The sequence below is a fragment of the Sus scrofa genome, chromosome 13 (assembly GCF_000003025.6).
Source record: "Sus scrofa isolate TJ Tabasco breed Duroc chromosome 13, Sscrofa11.1, whole genome shotgun sequence".
Taxonomy (NCBI): Eukaryota; Metazoa; Chordata; class Mammalia; order Artiodactyla; family Suidae; genus Sus; species Sus scrofa.
The window spans coordinates 48,649,785-48,666,966 of record NC_010455.5 but is presented as its reverse complement, the minus strand read 5'-3'; the positions used below and the strand labels follow the sequence as shown (position 1 = coordinate 48,666,966).

The 17,182-nt window shown below is 37.7% G+C and overlaps 1 protein-coding gene across 1 annotated transcript in view; it reads left to right on the top strand.

Moving 5' to 3' along the window:
• Window positions 1-16,116, top strand: part of SUCLG2 (succinate-CoA ligase GDP-forming beta subunit) — a 439,671-nt gene extending 423,555 nt beyond the window's left edge. Inside the window, exon 11 of the mRNA XM_021070828.1 lies at window positions 16,007-16,116. Within this exon, the coding sequence (XP_020926487.1) occupies window positions 16,007-16,101 (95 nt within the window). The 3' untranslated portion in view covers window positions 16,102-16,116. The remainder of the gene's footprint in view (window positions 1-16,006) is intronic.

The following is a 17,182-nucleotide window of genomic DNA, read 5'->3' as shown; positions in this document are numbered from 1 at the left end:
GCAATTTTGAAGATTTGACACAATATAGACATTTGGTACATAAAGTGGCATTTTCAAATTCTCCTCACTGGGATGCAGAAAGTAGGAAAAGAGCATTAATCTTGATGGGAGAAAACCTGACTTCACATTTTCCCTTTCCTTCTTTGATATTGCACAAATTTTTATGTGTACATTTTTTAGTGTCTCTGGCCCTCAGTTTTGCAAAGCGTGGGAAATTAGACCAAATCATTTTTATCTAATGTTCCTTTCAGCTTTAAAGCTTATTTGTGAATATATTGCATGAATGTATGCAACAGTCTATGAATGTATCAATTGAACATGAGAACAATGTTCTATACCAAGCCTTGTGCCACCTCCTCAGGACAATTTGGACAGTTTTACTCATTAACATTCAATGGAACTTACACTTATATTTAGTGGCATCTTTTTTTTTTTTTTTTTTCTTTTCAGGGCCACACCTGCGGTACATGGAGATTCCAAGGCTAGGGGTCCAATTGGAGTTGCAGTCACTGGCCTACACCACAGCCACAGCAACACAGGATCAGAGCCGCTTCTGCAACCTACACCACAGCTCACAGCAATGTTGGATTCCAACCCACTGAGCGAGTCCAGGGATCAGACCTACATCTTCAGTTAATCACCGATCCACGATGGAAACTCCTAGTGATTTAAACCTACCAGAAAGCTGCATTTAGAAGATTAAGAGAGAATTATAGTTTCTGCTCAGCTAGACAAATACATATTTAATAGCTAATGGATTTTCTTTTAAAAATGTTTGAGTTGGGTGATTTTTTTTTTTTTTTTGTCTTTTCTAGGGCCACTCCCGTGGCATGTGGAGATTCCCAGGCTAGGGGTCCAATCGGAGCTGTAGCAGCCAGTCTATACCAGAGCCACAGCAGCACAGGATATGAGCCATATCTGCAACCTACACCACAGCGCATGGCAATGCCAGATCCTCAACCCACTGAGCAAGGCCAGGGATTGAACCCACAACCTCATGGTTCCTAGTCAGAATCGTTAACCACTAAGCCATGACGAGAACTCCCTGGATGATATTTTTTAAAATAAAAAGAACAAAAGTCTTCATTTTGACCCCTGAAGTCCCTCTTAATAATTTATTTTAATTATTATTATTTTTTAAATAGTTATTTCCCTAATACAATTTTTTTCTACTGTACAGCATGGTGACCCAGTTACACGTACATGTACACACTCCATTTTCGCACATTATCATGTTCCATCACAAGTGATTAGACATAGTTCCCAGTGCTACATGGCAGGCTCGCATTGCTAATCCATTCCCAAGGTAATAGTTTGTATCTATTAACCCCAAGCTCCCCAACCACCCCACTCCCTCCCCTTCTCCCTTGGCAACCACAAGTCTATTTTCCAAGTACATGGTTTTCTTTTCTGTGGAAAGGTTCATTTGTGCCTTATATTCGATTCCAGATATAATCAGGACAGCGGACAGAAAACCAAGTGAAAAAACATGAAAGCAATATAAGAGACCTATGGGATAATATAAAATGGGCCAATCTATACTTAATCATTTCTTTAATCAGAATTTTCCCAGAGAAACCCAGTCAAATTTTCCAGAATACCTTCCTTGGCTCACACCTGCCTCCACACTGATGCTGATGGAGTTTGGGCAGCTTGTGCTCAGCTTTGGAGAGTGTGTATAAATTATTCAATTATTCATTATCACTGTGCTGGCCTGCCCTTCCCTAGATCACGGCATTATCCTTCTCAGGTTGTTAACTTTCTACTCTTTTGATTCTTTGGAGGAAAAGACATTAAGAGGGAGAAATATGTACCAAAGCAGAGCTCACCAACTGCCTACAAATTAAAGTTTCCAGTCATTTCTGGGCCTGCATTTCAATTAGCCTAGTAAAGATAAAAAGATAAAAATATTAAGAAACTATGCCTTTTGGGGGGGGGTATATGTGTGGCATGTCAAAGTTCCCTAGCCAGAGGCTGAATTGGAGCTGCAGCCAGAGCAATATAAGATTTAAGCCACATCTGTGACCTATGCTGTACCTTGAAGCTACACTGGATCCTTAACCCACTGAGCAAGGCCAGGAATCAAACCAGTATCCTTATGAATACAATGTCAGGCTCTTAATCTACTGAGCCACAACAGGAAATCTAAGAAACTATGCCTTCCTGTCTTGATGGAGAATGGCAGTTAACTCAAGCATGCATTTCCCATTCTGGTTCATATTATCTCTGTAGAATGCTCTAATTTTGATTGTTTTTCAGGAATGAGGACATGGGTTTTGTGTACTTACCATACAGTCTTGGAACAGCAAAACAGAAGTCGCCAATTTAAGGTCATCTCAGCTACCTTATCTATAATATTGCAAACTTTATTTGTATTCATGCTGTAATTTAATTTGTGTTGCTTTTATTTTTACATATGCATTTGTGCAGCACAGAACTATTATTAGGTGAGAAGTTGAACAGGTGTGGTGGTTTATAGTCATAGGAAACAACTGAGGCATAAGTTAGACCATGATATGATTGTGTGTTCTTTAAGAGGCTTCAGCAAAAAGCAAAATCAGTCAATTATTTCAAGTTCTATTAGTGCGGGATGAAATTTCTTGTTTTCTAATACTTTAATCCATTTTGATAAGGAATAAGAAATGGAAACAAGCTCAAAAATTCTCTGGTCAATTGTAAAATTAAATGAAAACCTAGGGATGGAATTAATTCTCCTGGTTAAAAAGAGTAATTCCCTATGGAAAAGAAGAATCCTGTACCACAGTGTTGTGTTTACAAATATAGTTTTTTCTTCTACCATATTCAACCAGGTAACAGTTTTTAGACAATTGGTAAGAGTAAAAATAGAAAACAGTATGATTAGTGTTTAGCATGAACCATTGGCCATGGCATACTTTGTTCTCCTAACTTCTGCCATCCTCCTCACTCTCATAATTCCTCCTTGATGGCAACTTTTCTTTTCTTTTTTTCTTTTTATTTATTTATTTATTTTTTTGTCTTTTGTCTGTTTAGGGCCACATCCACAGCATATGGAAATTCTTAGGCTAGGAGTTGAATTGGAGCTATAGCTGCCAGCCTGCACCACAGCCATAGCAACGCAGGATCTGAGCCACATCTGTGACCTACAGGACAGCTCACAGCAACACCACAGCCTTAACCCACTGAGCAAGGCCAGAGATCAAACCTGAGTCCTCATGGATACTAGTCGGTGTTGTTAACCACTGAGCCACGTTGGGAACTCCAGCAACTTTTCTTGCCTCAGTTATCTGAACAAGCGCTTAGCTAATCCAAATGATCTTTATATGTAGATTTTAACTTTTTTTAAAAAATTGAAATATTAAAATTATTATTCTCACAAAACTTTGGTATAATTTCTTTATCTTTAATAATTTTTCTCTTGGAAATGTTCTAGTCCTCTATAAAGTGTTAGATTATTTATCACTTTGAAAAACTCTTGTTCCATGTATCTTTTTTTTTAGTATAGATCATCTAAATCTTGGACTTTATGATTGGAATTTTTATTTCACTGAGATCCAATGTATATATCTTTAAATCATTTTTAGAATTTAAAATCATAAATATAAAATCAACTAAAATCAACTAAAAATCAACTAAATCACCATTAGTCAGACTTCTCCAGAGAAACAAAACATATAAAAGAGGAATCAATTATTATGGAAATATTGTTCTAGTTCTGTGAAAAATGTCATGGGTAATTTGATAGGGATTGCATTGAACCTGTAGATTGCTTTGGGTAGTATGGCCATTTTTACGATATTAATCCTTCCAAACCAGGAGTGTGGAATATCTTTCCATCTTTTGAATCCACTTTAATTTCCTTGATTAATGTTTTAAGTTCTCAGCATATAAGTCTTTCATGTTCTTGGTCAGGTTTATTCCTGGGTATTTAACTTTTTGCGGTGTGATTTTAAAAGGTATTGTATTTTTGTATTCCTTTTCTGATATTTCATTGTAAGTGTACAGAAATGCCACTGATTTCTGATGTTAATCTTTGCTGTTACTTTGCTGAATTCGTTGATCAGTTCAAGTAGTTTTTGTGTGGAGTCCTTAGGGTTTTTTATATATAGTATCATGTCATCTTCATACAGTGACGATTTTACCTTGTCTCTTCCATTTTGGATACTTTTTATTTATTTTGTTTGTCTGACTGTTATGGCTAGGACATCCAATACTATGCTGAATAAAAGTGGTGAGAGTGGGCATCCTTGTCTTGTTCCAGATTTTAGTGGGAAGGCTTTCAGCTTTTCTCCATTGACTATTGTATATTGGCTGTGGGCTTGTCATAAATGGCTTTTATTATGTTAAGGTATTAAGGTATGTTTCCTCTATATCCACTTTGGTAAGAGTTTTTATCATGAGTAGATGTTGGACTTTGTCAAATGCTTTTTCTGCATCTATTGAGATGATCATGTGGTTTTTTACTTCTTTTTGTTAATGTGGTGTATGATGTTGATTGATTTGGATATGTTGAACCATCCTTGTGAACCTGGGATGAATCCCACTCGGTCTTGGTGTATGATCTTTTTTATATGTTGTTGGATTCAAAATAAGTCCCTGAACTGCTGTGGCTTTGTACAAAAAAATTATTATAGAAATTGGTTCATACATTTACCAAGGCAGAGAAATCCCACAACATGGCATCTGTAAGCTGGAGAACTAGGAAAGCTAGGGGTGAGTTCAGTCCAAGTTTAGAGGCCTGAGAACTGAGAGGCTGCTTTTAGACTCTGGGACTTAAAGCAGCCTCTCAGTTCTCAGGCCTCTAAACTTGGTAAGTCCCAGAGTCTAAAAGATTGAGAGCCAGGAACTCTGTTGTCTGCAGACAGGAGAAGATGGACATCCCAGCTCAAGAAGAGAAACAGGGAATTTGCCCTTTCTTTGCCTTTTTGTTCTATTCAGACCCTCAGTGGATTGGATGGTGCCTGTCTCCATTGATGAGTGCATATCTCTTTACTCACTATACCGAATCAAAAGCTAATCTTATCTTCCAGAAACACCCTCACAAACACTCCCAGAAATAATCTTTACCAGCATTTCCTAGCCCAGTCAAGTTGATAAATCATAACCATCACAGGCATTATGTATTGATTGCCAGTTTGGGCCCTTACAGTCTCATTGGGTTATATAACCTATTCATTCATCCAGATGTCTTGACAACAAATAATTATTAAGAAAATTACCACCAGATGCAGATAGTATGATAGATCCTATGGATAAAACTTTAAAAGTGATGGTCCTCCTTTTGGGAGTTTAGAGGTAAGACACTGTATGAAAAGTCAGATGTCACTCCCATGTTCATTGCTGCATTATTCACAATAGCCAAGATAGGGAAACATCCCAAATGCCCATCAACAGAAGAATCAATGAAGTAAATATGGTATATACCTACAATGGAATGTTATTCAGCCTTATAAAGAAGGAAATTCTACCATTGGCGACAACACGAATGAACCTGGAGGACATTATGCTAAGAGAAATAAACCAGTCTGAGAAGAATGAATACTGTATGATTTCACTTATACAAGGTATCTAAAATAATCTAACTTACTGAAGCAGATAATAGAATGCTGGTTGTCAGTATCTGGGTGGGGGCAGGGGGAACATGGGGGGTTGTTGTTCAAAGTATCTAAGTTTCAATTATACAAGCTGAATGATTTCTTGAGATCAGCTGTATGACATTGTACCTGCAATTAACAGCACAATGTTGTGAACCTGACAATCTATTGAGTGTAAACCTTATGTACACTCTCACACACACACATGAATACACATGTACACACACACAAAGACACAAGGAAATTTTAGAAGTGATGGATACAGGCGTCCCAACTGTGGCACAATGGGATCGACTGTGTCTGCAGTGGCAGCCACATGGGTTTGATTCCCTGCCTGACACAGTGGGTTAAGGATCTGGCATTGCTGCAACTGTGGCTTGGATTCTATCCCTGGCCTGAGAACTCCATATGCTGTGGAGTAACCAAAAAAAGAAAGAAACAAAAGTGATGGGTACAAATATTACCTTGACTATAGTGATGGTATTACCACATAGATATTATCATTGCATGGTTCCCAAATACTATGAATCTATTCAGACTCCCCAGATTGTATACATTAAACATGTACAGAATCTAATAAAAACAGAAAAAAACTCAACAACGATTATCTGTAATGTGGAAAGAGGTAAATATTCTAGGAATTCAGATGAGAAAACAATCACTTTGGGCTCATGTTACCCATGAAGTTTTCTTAGGGAAAATATTTGAGTTTGAACTGAAGGATGCTTAGAGTTTGATAAGCAAAGGACAGGAAGAAGACAAAGAGGTCAGACAGCATGATGTGTCTGGAGAATCAGGATGGGCTGCCTCACAGTTTGCTGTGGGGATGTGGGTAAGAGTGTTGAAAAGCCACAGCCTGGGTATAGAGGTGCCTTGAAGAATACAGTGGGTGGTTAGGTTTTATACGGTAGCCAGATGCATGTTGAACACTTTAAAATCAATATATACGAGTGATTTTATTCATGTTAATGAAATAGAGTGGGTACTATAGCTTAACTTTTTATGTCAGATACGTATGCTTAAACTATATACATTGGTGGATGTGAAATAGTTATTTCATTTGTCACATCCAACATCTGGAATTTTCACCAAGCACATCAGCTGGCTTTATCACAGAAACACATAAATCAAGTATCATCTAAGGAAGAACCAGGGTAGAAATGGAGGGAACTTCAACCTGAAGATAGGTGTTTACAAGCTATGGGTCTGCACTTAAGTTTTTATAAAGTGAAAATCTTAAACATGTTGAAACTTTAAAAAGTGATTCAATGTTTTTAACTAATTGGCTGAAAAGGCTATATTTAATTAATTCAATCTAACCCTTAAAATATTAGTACATGTCAACACAGATTAAAGTGCCTCTCCAAAATTCTGTACCTTTTTTCTCCCCTCTAGGAGCTTATTTCTTTTAACTAACTGAGCAACAATTTTTATGTATCTTTCCCTTCACAAACAGTAAGTAATGATGTTAAAAATAAACATACTTAGAGACAGCCATCTTTCTCCAAATTACTAGCATGAATTATCAAACATTCCTAAATTTATTCAGAAAAACACCCTTAGTTTCATTTCCTTAGGTCTAAATTAGTGTTCATGTCCCCATGTCCCTCATCACTGTTTGGGATTCCCCTCTCTCGTTTCCTTCTTTCAAAGGGCATGACTGAGCAAATGTACATTTATTCCATAGTCAACACATAGACTTGATAAAGGAATCTCTTCCTCAGAAAATATGAACAGTCTCAAATCCCATGAGTGTGATGACCAAAACAAGTCTTGGGGTCTCCCAAGAGGATTATATGGGATTGGCAAACTCCAGCCCATAGGCCAAATCTAGCCCACTGACTGTAAATAAAACATGGCCACACTGACTACTTTACATATCACATACAGCTATGTACCTTCATGCTGCTGCAGAAGAGCTGAGTAATTGCAACAGACACTGCACACCCTTAAAACCTAAAATATTAATTATCCGGCTCTTTCCAGAAATACCTCAGTGACCTCTGGATTAGATGATAGTATATCATTAGTGTTGTAGCTGTTATTAAACATTATTTTTTACCGCATGTTACCTTCAGACATCCAAAGCACCTTTAGAAATATTTCATTTGAAACATCACCTAAGGTAGCATGAAAAAAAGTTGCCTCAGAAATTGAAAGGCCTTACACAAGGAATTTTTCTGCTTTCTATTAATATATAAAGTCAGGTTATAATGCTCTCATCTTACAAAAGAAGCTGAATCTTTAAAAAAAAAATGTTGCTTCACAGGACTAGATGAACACATCCCATAATACCTCCTTTAGTCATTTCATGGTCTTGGGGTTCCCAAACTCTGTCCCAATGAGTAATGCATATGTGAGAGAGGAAAGGCTTCTATAATAAAAAAGTATTTCTTTTTCTCAGGTTCTGAGAAGTTTTGCAGTGAAGAAAATCATTTAAACTTATTTTCCTCAGTTTTTCTAATATTATTTGAGCACAGGCTTACCTCCTCCCCCTCTAAAAAAAATTTAACATTTCATGGAACTGGTTTGGGAAACCTTGCTTTATATACTTTGATACCTCAAAAAAAGTTGACCTTAGAACCCACTTTTTCCTTTATTTTCCAAAGCATAGCTTTTCTGTTGTTCCTTACAATGCATGGTTTCTTCAAATGTGTAAATTTGCCGCAATAAGCAATTGTATAATTTTTCTAACGTATGCAAGGAATATATTTTAGAAAACCAAAAATAAGAGAGAATATTGAACACAGGAAACATTACCCCCTGACAACAGCTGTTGTATTTCAGGATAAATTCTTTCAGAATGTCCCATGTGAAAATAAGCCATTTTATGTAAAAGTAGAATTTTAGCATGCAATCTGCTAGTTAACTTGATTTTTTTTTCTCTTAAATTAATAATAGGCATTATTTAAAGTCAGTAAGTAAAGCCTATTTTTCTTGTCTAACGGTTGCGGTGTGATTCTTGTATGGGTCTCATGCCATTTTAAAGCAGATCTCCCATGGTCAGATAGCTGGGCTCTTTCTACCTTTATTCAACCAGAAAGAATTCCATGGGGTGGCATTGCAGGGTTGGTGTGTTTGTTGTCCATATCATTCAACGTAAATGTTTGTTTTTTGTGTTCAAGATCTATAAGACTCACAAGACCATTCTGCCCCCAACCCTGGGCCTCCCTGCACATGAACAGTTGCCTCCAGCTGCCCTATATTCCTCTTTCTCGTCAGGCTTCACACCACCTTCCTCCACAGAGTTTCTGTAATCTGACCCCTGGTCATCTAGTAGTTTTATCTAGTTCCTTTCTTCTAGTAGTTTTCTCCAAGGATGACCATTACTCGAATCCTTTGTTTCATTTACAGGTGGAAAAATAGTGTTTTTTTACCACTTGGTCTCTAACTGGTTTGTAAAAATACAGCAAAGGAGTCCCCATTGTGGCTCCAAGGTAACAAACCCGACTAGTATCCATGAGGATTTAGGTTTGATCCCTGGCCTCTCTTGGTGGGTTAAGGATCAGGCATTGCCAGGAGCTGTGGTATAGGTCACAGATGTGGCTTGAATCCCAAGCTGCTGTGGTGTAGGCTGGCAGCTGTAGCTGTGATTCGATCCCCAGCCTGGGTTCTTCCATTTGCTGCACATTCGGCCCTACAAAGCAAAAAAAAAAAAAAAAAAAAAAAAAAAAAAAAAAAAAATTACAGCAAAATGCAAGCAGGAAGACCTTTCCCAGAACCAACAATTCAATAAAGTAAACATTTTCAGGCTGGCCTCTTGAAGAGTGGCCAAGTTTGCTTCCACCAAATGAATCTGACACAAATCGGCACCTGTCCCAGAAGGAGAGGCAGTGCCTGTCCAGGCTTCCAGTGTAGCCGAGGTCCTGGGGTTGACTTCACAAGGTGGTTACTGTTAAAAAAGACCCAACCAAATGAGGCTAAGAGTACTAAGTTGAATTCTTCACTGAACAAAGTGGACAAAGGACAAACCAAGAACATTAAATTTTAATTTGAGTCAAATAAAGTCTTCAGAAGATCATGTTGAAGCTTTATATGTGATTAAGATACATACACATCCCATGCAGGCAATGAAGGAGCCTTACTCTTGTGTGTTCCAGGAAGAGCATCTTAGTAGGTAAATCATGTAAGAGGAGGATCTTCGATATGATAGCTGACTTGCCTCATGTCTAATAATTTGAGAAGGCAATCACCACAGTCACTATCAACCAAGGGCTCCTAGCAACAACATGTTTTACCAAAAAGTCCAAATAGTCCTAATGGTTGAATTCCAGGTACTTTGACAGCCTAATAGGGAAGATTTCTTTGGGCGGAGGATGACCTTAGCAATTCTAGGATCCCTAAGTCTAGGAGCCCTTTTCCTAGTAGATTTTGTTTGGAAGTTAATGTGGTTTTCAAAAAGAACACATTCTATTTTCTCATATTTGTGTAAACATTATGTAAGTGGAGTTCCTGTCATGGCATTGTGGTTAACGAATCTGACTAGGAACCATGAGGTTGCAGGTTCGATCCCTGGCTTTGCTCAGCGGGTTAAGGATCCGGCGTTGCTATGAGCTGTGGTGTAGGTCACAGACGCGGCTCGGATCCCGCGTTGCTGTGGCTCTGGCATAGGCCAGTGGCTACAGCTCTGACTGGACCCCTAGCCTGGGAACCTCCATATGCCGAGGGAGTGGCCCTAGAAAAGGCAAAAAGACAAAAAGAAAAATAATAATTAATAAATAAATAAATACATAAATAATTATGTAAGTGTAAAACATATTTTTTATTGCTTCATTCAACCCAATTTAATATATGCTGCTTCCCTCAGTCCAAGCCACCATGATTTTCCACAAAGACCACAGGAGTAATTTTTCTTACATTTTTGTACACTTCTAACTCATTCTCTTCACATGTTAGGTGAACTATATCTTATTTTATTTTTATGGCCTAACTTGCAGCATAGGGAAGTTCCTGGGCCAGGGATTGAATCCAAGCCACAGATACAGCAACACCAAATCCTTTAACCCACTGCACTGGGCCGGGGATCGAAATCCACACCTCCATAACAACCCGAGCTGCTGCAGTAGGATTCTTAACCCACTGTGCCACAGCAGGAACTCCTAGGTGACCTTTTTTAAATTCCAGAATTATCAATATTTGACATGTTTGTTTAATGGACCTGCTACCGCCCACCTCCAACCTTTGGAGTATTTTAATACACGTCTCAGGTATCATTCCATATCTATATATTTTACTATGCATTATCACCATGGCATTTATCTGTTTCAGAATTTTTTGTTTCACTTTCCCTTGTCTGTCTCACATCTAGATGGCAGGCTCCATACAGGCAGGGATCATACTGGTTTTGTTCACAACTTCACAATTCACATTCCTGTGCCTGGTATACTGTAGGCCAACAGAAGGCTCAGGCGACCAAGTGGTGAAATGAGCATAGCTTATATCATTTCCTCTGGGCTTTCAGGTTAATGAGGTTTTCTGACAACTAATTCCTATACACTGTGAAAAATACAATGATAAATGCATTTATTAATAATGGGAGCACATTGTAGGCATACCCGGTAGGGGTTTGGGGGTATAAATTAAGGCTTCTTGGAGCTCTTTGAATGGAAGCTGATCCCTGCAGCATGGCTAGGAAAAGACTCCAAGAAATAGTAGGTGCAGAGGTGAGCCAGAGAATAGACAGGCCTTCTTTGATTAGGTGTGGGCATCATTCAGAAGAAGGAGGAAAGGTAGCTTGGTGGGGAAAGGCACTCTTCACTATGACAAGAATCTTTGGAGGAGAAGTGGGGTTGAGGGGAGAATCATGAGTTTATTTTGAGATATTTCAAATTTGAGGCTATCCCTGAGACATCAAAGTAGAGTCAGTTGAATGCATGACTCGAAGAGGGGCATGAGAGTCGAAATCTAGACTAAGAAGACAGACATGCAAAGATGGCAATAAAACCAGAGGAAGTGAATGAGGTTTACAGAACCCTTCCAGCTATTTGGATCTTTAAAACAGCCTACAAGAGGGGGACAATGATAGACAGTATTAACCACTTTTGCAGGTGATAGTTGAGCCTGAATAATATAAAAAAATGATATCATATAAACCATAGCTAGTAAATAATAGAACGATTACCCTAGTTATTTTTATTCTTGTTGTATTACAGTCACCTTGACGGAGACAAGCAAAAACTATTTTTAGAATTTCTAGCCAGCGTTTTTCATTCTTATGTTCCTCACTCTTTTTTTATTGTAATTTAAAAAAAAAAACAGAACATAAAATCATCATAAAATACCATCTTAATCATTTTTAGGTGTACAGTCTCTTTGAACCCCTGCTTTCAATTCTTCTGGATATATTCTCAGAAATAGCATTGCTGAATCATGTAGTAATTATATTTTTAATTTTTTAAGGAATGTCATATTGTTCTCAATAGTAGCTATATCATTTTACATACCCATCAGCAATGACAAGAGTCTTTTCCCTACATCCTTGCCAACATTTGTTTTCTTTTAGCGGCGGGGGCGGGGCGGGGGGGTGCGGTTGACCACACCCAGGGCATGTGGAAGTTCCTGGGCCAGGGATGCAACCTAAGCTACAGTTTCAACATGTGCCACAGTTGCGGCAACACAGGATCCTTAACCCTCTGTGCCACTTGGGAACGTCCTGGTTTTTTTGATAGTAGCAGTCCTAATGGGTGTGAGACGGTATCTCACTGTGGTTTATGCCTCACTCTTATCATCTTAGTTTGTTTGGATATATTTTCTTGCAAACAGAAATACTGTCACAGAAATTGTGGACGAAGTGTTAGATGATTCTGATTGGGAATGTTATCTTTGGGAACTACCATATGACTGTGGCCTCTTCTTCCTTATACGTAAATTGTCAGTGATAATAGTTTCTCATAGGTTTCAAAAGCTTAAATAAGATATTTATAAAGTGCTTCCCACAGTTTCTGGCATGTGGGACATGCTCAATGAATAGATTATTTTTAATTGAATTGTATGGCACCTCTGCATTCCCTTCTTTTACCAGACTGGTACTTCTGTCAAAATCAGGAATGTGGCTGGTTTGGAATGACCTTGTTCTTGGCAAATCCCTACTGGCCCCTAGTGATCACTGCGTTATTGTGTTGAACAGCTTATTTAATAATGTATACTAGTGTTTTGTTTTTCCTTTTCAAAACGAGACATTTGCACATCTCTAATCTTCAGACACATCTTTCCTGGTGGATACAGCCAAAGGACATTAGTCAAATATTTGCATTCCTGATACAGTCTTCTCAAGACATCCTCAGAACTTTTGGCTAGTTCATACATAAATAAATAAATAATACTGTTAGGTCACTTTGGTTTGTTTTTTTTTTTTTCTTTTGAAGCTACTCCAGCAGCTCCTTGTCAATTGAAATATAACATCGCAGTTATAAAAATGCTTAAGATCTCAATTTCTAACTGAAGTGAACTCTTTCTTTCATATGCAAACAATAGTGAATTTGTTGGTTCAAAAAATATAAAAATCAATGAGAAAGATTTAAGGGAGCAGTTAATGAGATAATGTCTAGAATGCAGTTTGAGCCCCTGGGAAGAAATGTGTTTATACCCACATAGCATTTTTACCATTATGTTTGTTCATGAGCCATAAATACAATTGAATTCTTCTGTGAAATCAGTGCCTGGAGGTAGGAGAAAAGGAGGGGTCAATATTTTGGCTTTATATGTCATAGAGAGGTTTGTTCATATCCATTTGAATATCTATTTACAATTACTATTAGAGCACAAAACACAAAACCTTCTTTAAAAGGCTTTTGACCAATGTCAGATTCAAGAAAAGTAACTTCCAGCAATCACCTTCACTGTTACCCTTGAAACTCGAGACTTCCCTGTTGTTTTAAAATTGAACTGTCATATTTAGGTTGGCTTTAAGTCATTTTAGGAAGATTCTCAAGAGTTTTTTATTTGTACTTTCACCTATTTCTTTGTTGACTTTGTGATTTATCTGAAAGACACTGGATTTTTTTATACCATCCATTCCCCTATCTAGGACACTGTCTCCAGGTTACAGATAAATCCAGAAAGACTAAGCTAGATATAGTTCTTAAATTCAAAATGACTCTGTCTGATTGTCCTTCCCTTTGTCTAAAAATGAAACAAAGACCATGAAGAATTTTACAATGGTGCTGTTCTAACTATGCAAAATTCTAATCCTTTCATCTCTTCAGACAAACAGAAAAGATAGAAAGGTTGAACATGTCAATTAATCTTGAGAGCCCACATTCCAGAGTGGGGTGCTTCTCAAATTTTAATGAGCATACCAATCATTTGGAGATGTCCTTAAAAAGCAAGTTGTGATTTAGTTGGTCAGGGTGGAGTCTGAAATTCTTCATTTCCATCAAATCTCCAGGTGATTAGAAAGCTTTTGATTCAGGGACCAAACTTCAAAATGCAAGGATCTAAAATATTTTAAAATACAGAGATAAAAGGCTATTATTTGAACTGAGCTACACATTTGGAAAATATAAAGTTGTATTATATATAATACATAATAAATTATATATATTATTGAAAAATAGTACTATAGGAAGGTTTATGTCAGAATTCAGAACTTGCTCAAAAGTGTGTTTTCAGTATATTAAAATTATAGCAAATTATATGCCAAATTATCCCTTTGCAACTACGTCACTGGTGCTAATATAGACATTAGGAAGACATTTTGATACTCCTGAAACTTACTACAAAAATTTTAATGGCTCTCACAACTGTCTAGTTCTTGAGGCATAACTTGTGCTTATTTTGGAATAGAAATAACTCCTGATCATGCACATATTTTATGGAGGATATCTACCACCTGATTATTTGTTGTTGTTTTTACAACATATTAATTTCCCCTTTGAGCTGACTCTTTCTTACTTAATTAGTTTTTCTGCTTGTTTAGATTTCTTTTTTCCCCTCCAGCTTCATTGACATAGTGTTGACATATAACATTGTATAAGTTTAAGAAATACAGCATGTTGATTTGATACATTTATATATTGCAAAATGATTACCACTGCAAAGTAGGCTGACACTTCTATCCCTTCCTTCACATAATTGTCATTTCTTTTGTTGTGGTGAGAGCATTTGAGATGTACTCTCTCAGAAACTTTGAAGTTTGTAATACAGCATTATTGACTATAATCATCATACTGGACATTAGATCCCCAGAACCTAATCAGCTTATGACTGGAAGGTCACATTCTTTGACCTTGCTTATTAACATTCTGTAGATATTATATCCCCAGATATGTTAAGGGAAAAAGTTCAGAAAATTCATTTTGGCCAACATTTATTGAATGACTACAATGTGCAAGGAACTGTAAAAGACACTGAAGTTAGCTCCAATGGCAAATAAGACAGAGCCCTCTGCTCTATCAGCAACTTAGCTAGTAGAAGAGAAAGATAAGCACACTGCTAATGGTAATCATATTAGAACAGCAATATGGAAGTGTTAGTTAGCTAGAGCTGCTATAAAAAAAAATTCCACAGACTAGGTACCTAACCCACAGAAGTTGATTTTCTCACAGTTCTAGAGGCTGAAGTCCAAGATCACGTTGTTACCAGATTTTTTCTTTTTCCTGAGGCCTCTTTGACTTGCAGATGGCCCCCTTCTCACTGTATGTTCACATAGTCTTTCCTTTGTGCTCATATCCCTGGTGCAAAAGGCAAGATCAAAAGTCTGAAGCACTTTCTTAGAAATCTGTTTGAAAAGTGAATCAGAAAACTTAGAAAAGCAGGAAAAAAAAAAAAACTAATAAAAACCACCTCCTATACAATCATTGTTTTATTTTGTTGAATTAACTTTCCATCTTTTCTTACCTGTCTAGGCTTAGATACAATCAATGGGTATAGAAACATTAGTAACATATTTTTTAGACTGTATTTATGCATTCTACATATTACATAATTTTTTACATTATATGGTAAGCATTCTCCACATTTCCGTAGATCTATCAGAATTCATCCAACCATCCCCATCTGTTGACAGTTCAGTAGCTTATAGCTTTGTAAAAAAATATGAAGTTTTTACAGTATTGGGTTATTTCACAGTGTTTTGGAAATTTCCTTGGCCTACTGTCCCAGAGGTGGTGTTGATGTTGCACATTTTCAGAGATGTCTCCTATTTATTAAATGATTGGATCAAATGAACATTTTATAACCCCTGATCTATATTGACCAATTACCTTCCTAAAAGGCTAGACCAATTTTCATGTAACCAGCAGAGTGTCACAGTACCAGTTTTATATTCAAATGTCACTTCCACTGTGTCCCTTTCTAATCCTCTACAGTAGCCTACTGCTGCTCCATGTTCTCCACCCATGTCACCCATTTTTGTTTCTTTAATGGCACTTAAGACTGTAAAATTAGCTTGCTTGGTGTATAATTCTGCATACTGTTTGTCTCTCCCCTTCTAGAGAATAAGCAACATCATGGCAACAGTCCTGTCTGTGCTACTCCCTCCCTGGCACATTGCAAACACTCACAAGACACTGGAGACCACACTTACTGAGTGAGTCCATTTTGCCAAACTGGTAGAGAAAAAAAAATGTTCTGGGTCCTTTTAATTTGCTTTTTTTAAAAATTGCTAATTTCATTTGCAATGTATTAACAGTTGTCCATTGCTTTTTGTGAATTATTTCTTTAGTCAATGCAAATACAAATCTTGGCCATGAACATGTTATATAAGATACATGGGACATCTGCCTTGAGCTAAAGATATGGACATGGTATTTTCCTAAAACACATGTGCCCATATATACCGAAGATAGCATATCTTATCAAGCAAAGCGACCAGCAATTATAAGGGCATAGAAAGATGCAAGGAAAATGAAATAAGAAAAGATTGCACATGAAAATGAGCTAGAAAACATAAGATGACCTGTCATACCACCATGGGGAGGAAGGGCAGGGGATTTTGTCTCTCAGATGACATGTAGCAATGTCTGGAAAACTTTTTGCTTAAGGGAAGAATGTTTGGCCATCACTAGGTAGGGGCCCAGGTCAGCCTCCACCATACAGAAACCCTAATCTAGAGTGAAAGGCAGGCATCAGTGTTTATTAAAAATCTTCTCTAATAACTCAGATAACATGCATTCTTGTTTGAGAACCACTGGAATTTTGGAGAAATGGTTCTTAGGCCTATGTTAGCTGAGAGGACTATGAAGATCCTTTGGGAGTGTTTAAAAACATGGACTCTCCTACTCTAATTAAAGCTCTCCCTGGCCCCTTCTCTTCACCAGTAGGTCTGAAGTGAAGCAGGGGAATCTACAGTTCCCCAGAGCCCTCCAGCTGAATCTACTGAACTTCTGAATTGGAACCACAAATGAGTGGAGTGATAAGGGCTCGGGTGGGAGGGGCTAGTCATTGCTCCCAGGCCAGTGTTTTGAGGGGACACCCCACTGAATTTTGCCAGTGAGTCAGACTGAATGCTTTGTGCGGTAGTGACCTAGGGCATATCCCGTGGGGGGTTGAACAGGGGGAACTGCTCTGGCCTGTGTGTTTGCAGGATAGCAAGCCTGCTTGCCTGGGTGCACTGGAGTCTGGAGACCACAGGAAATGATACCACATTTGTATTGTCTGAATAACCTCTC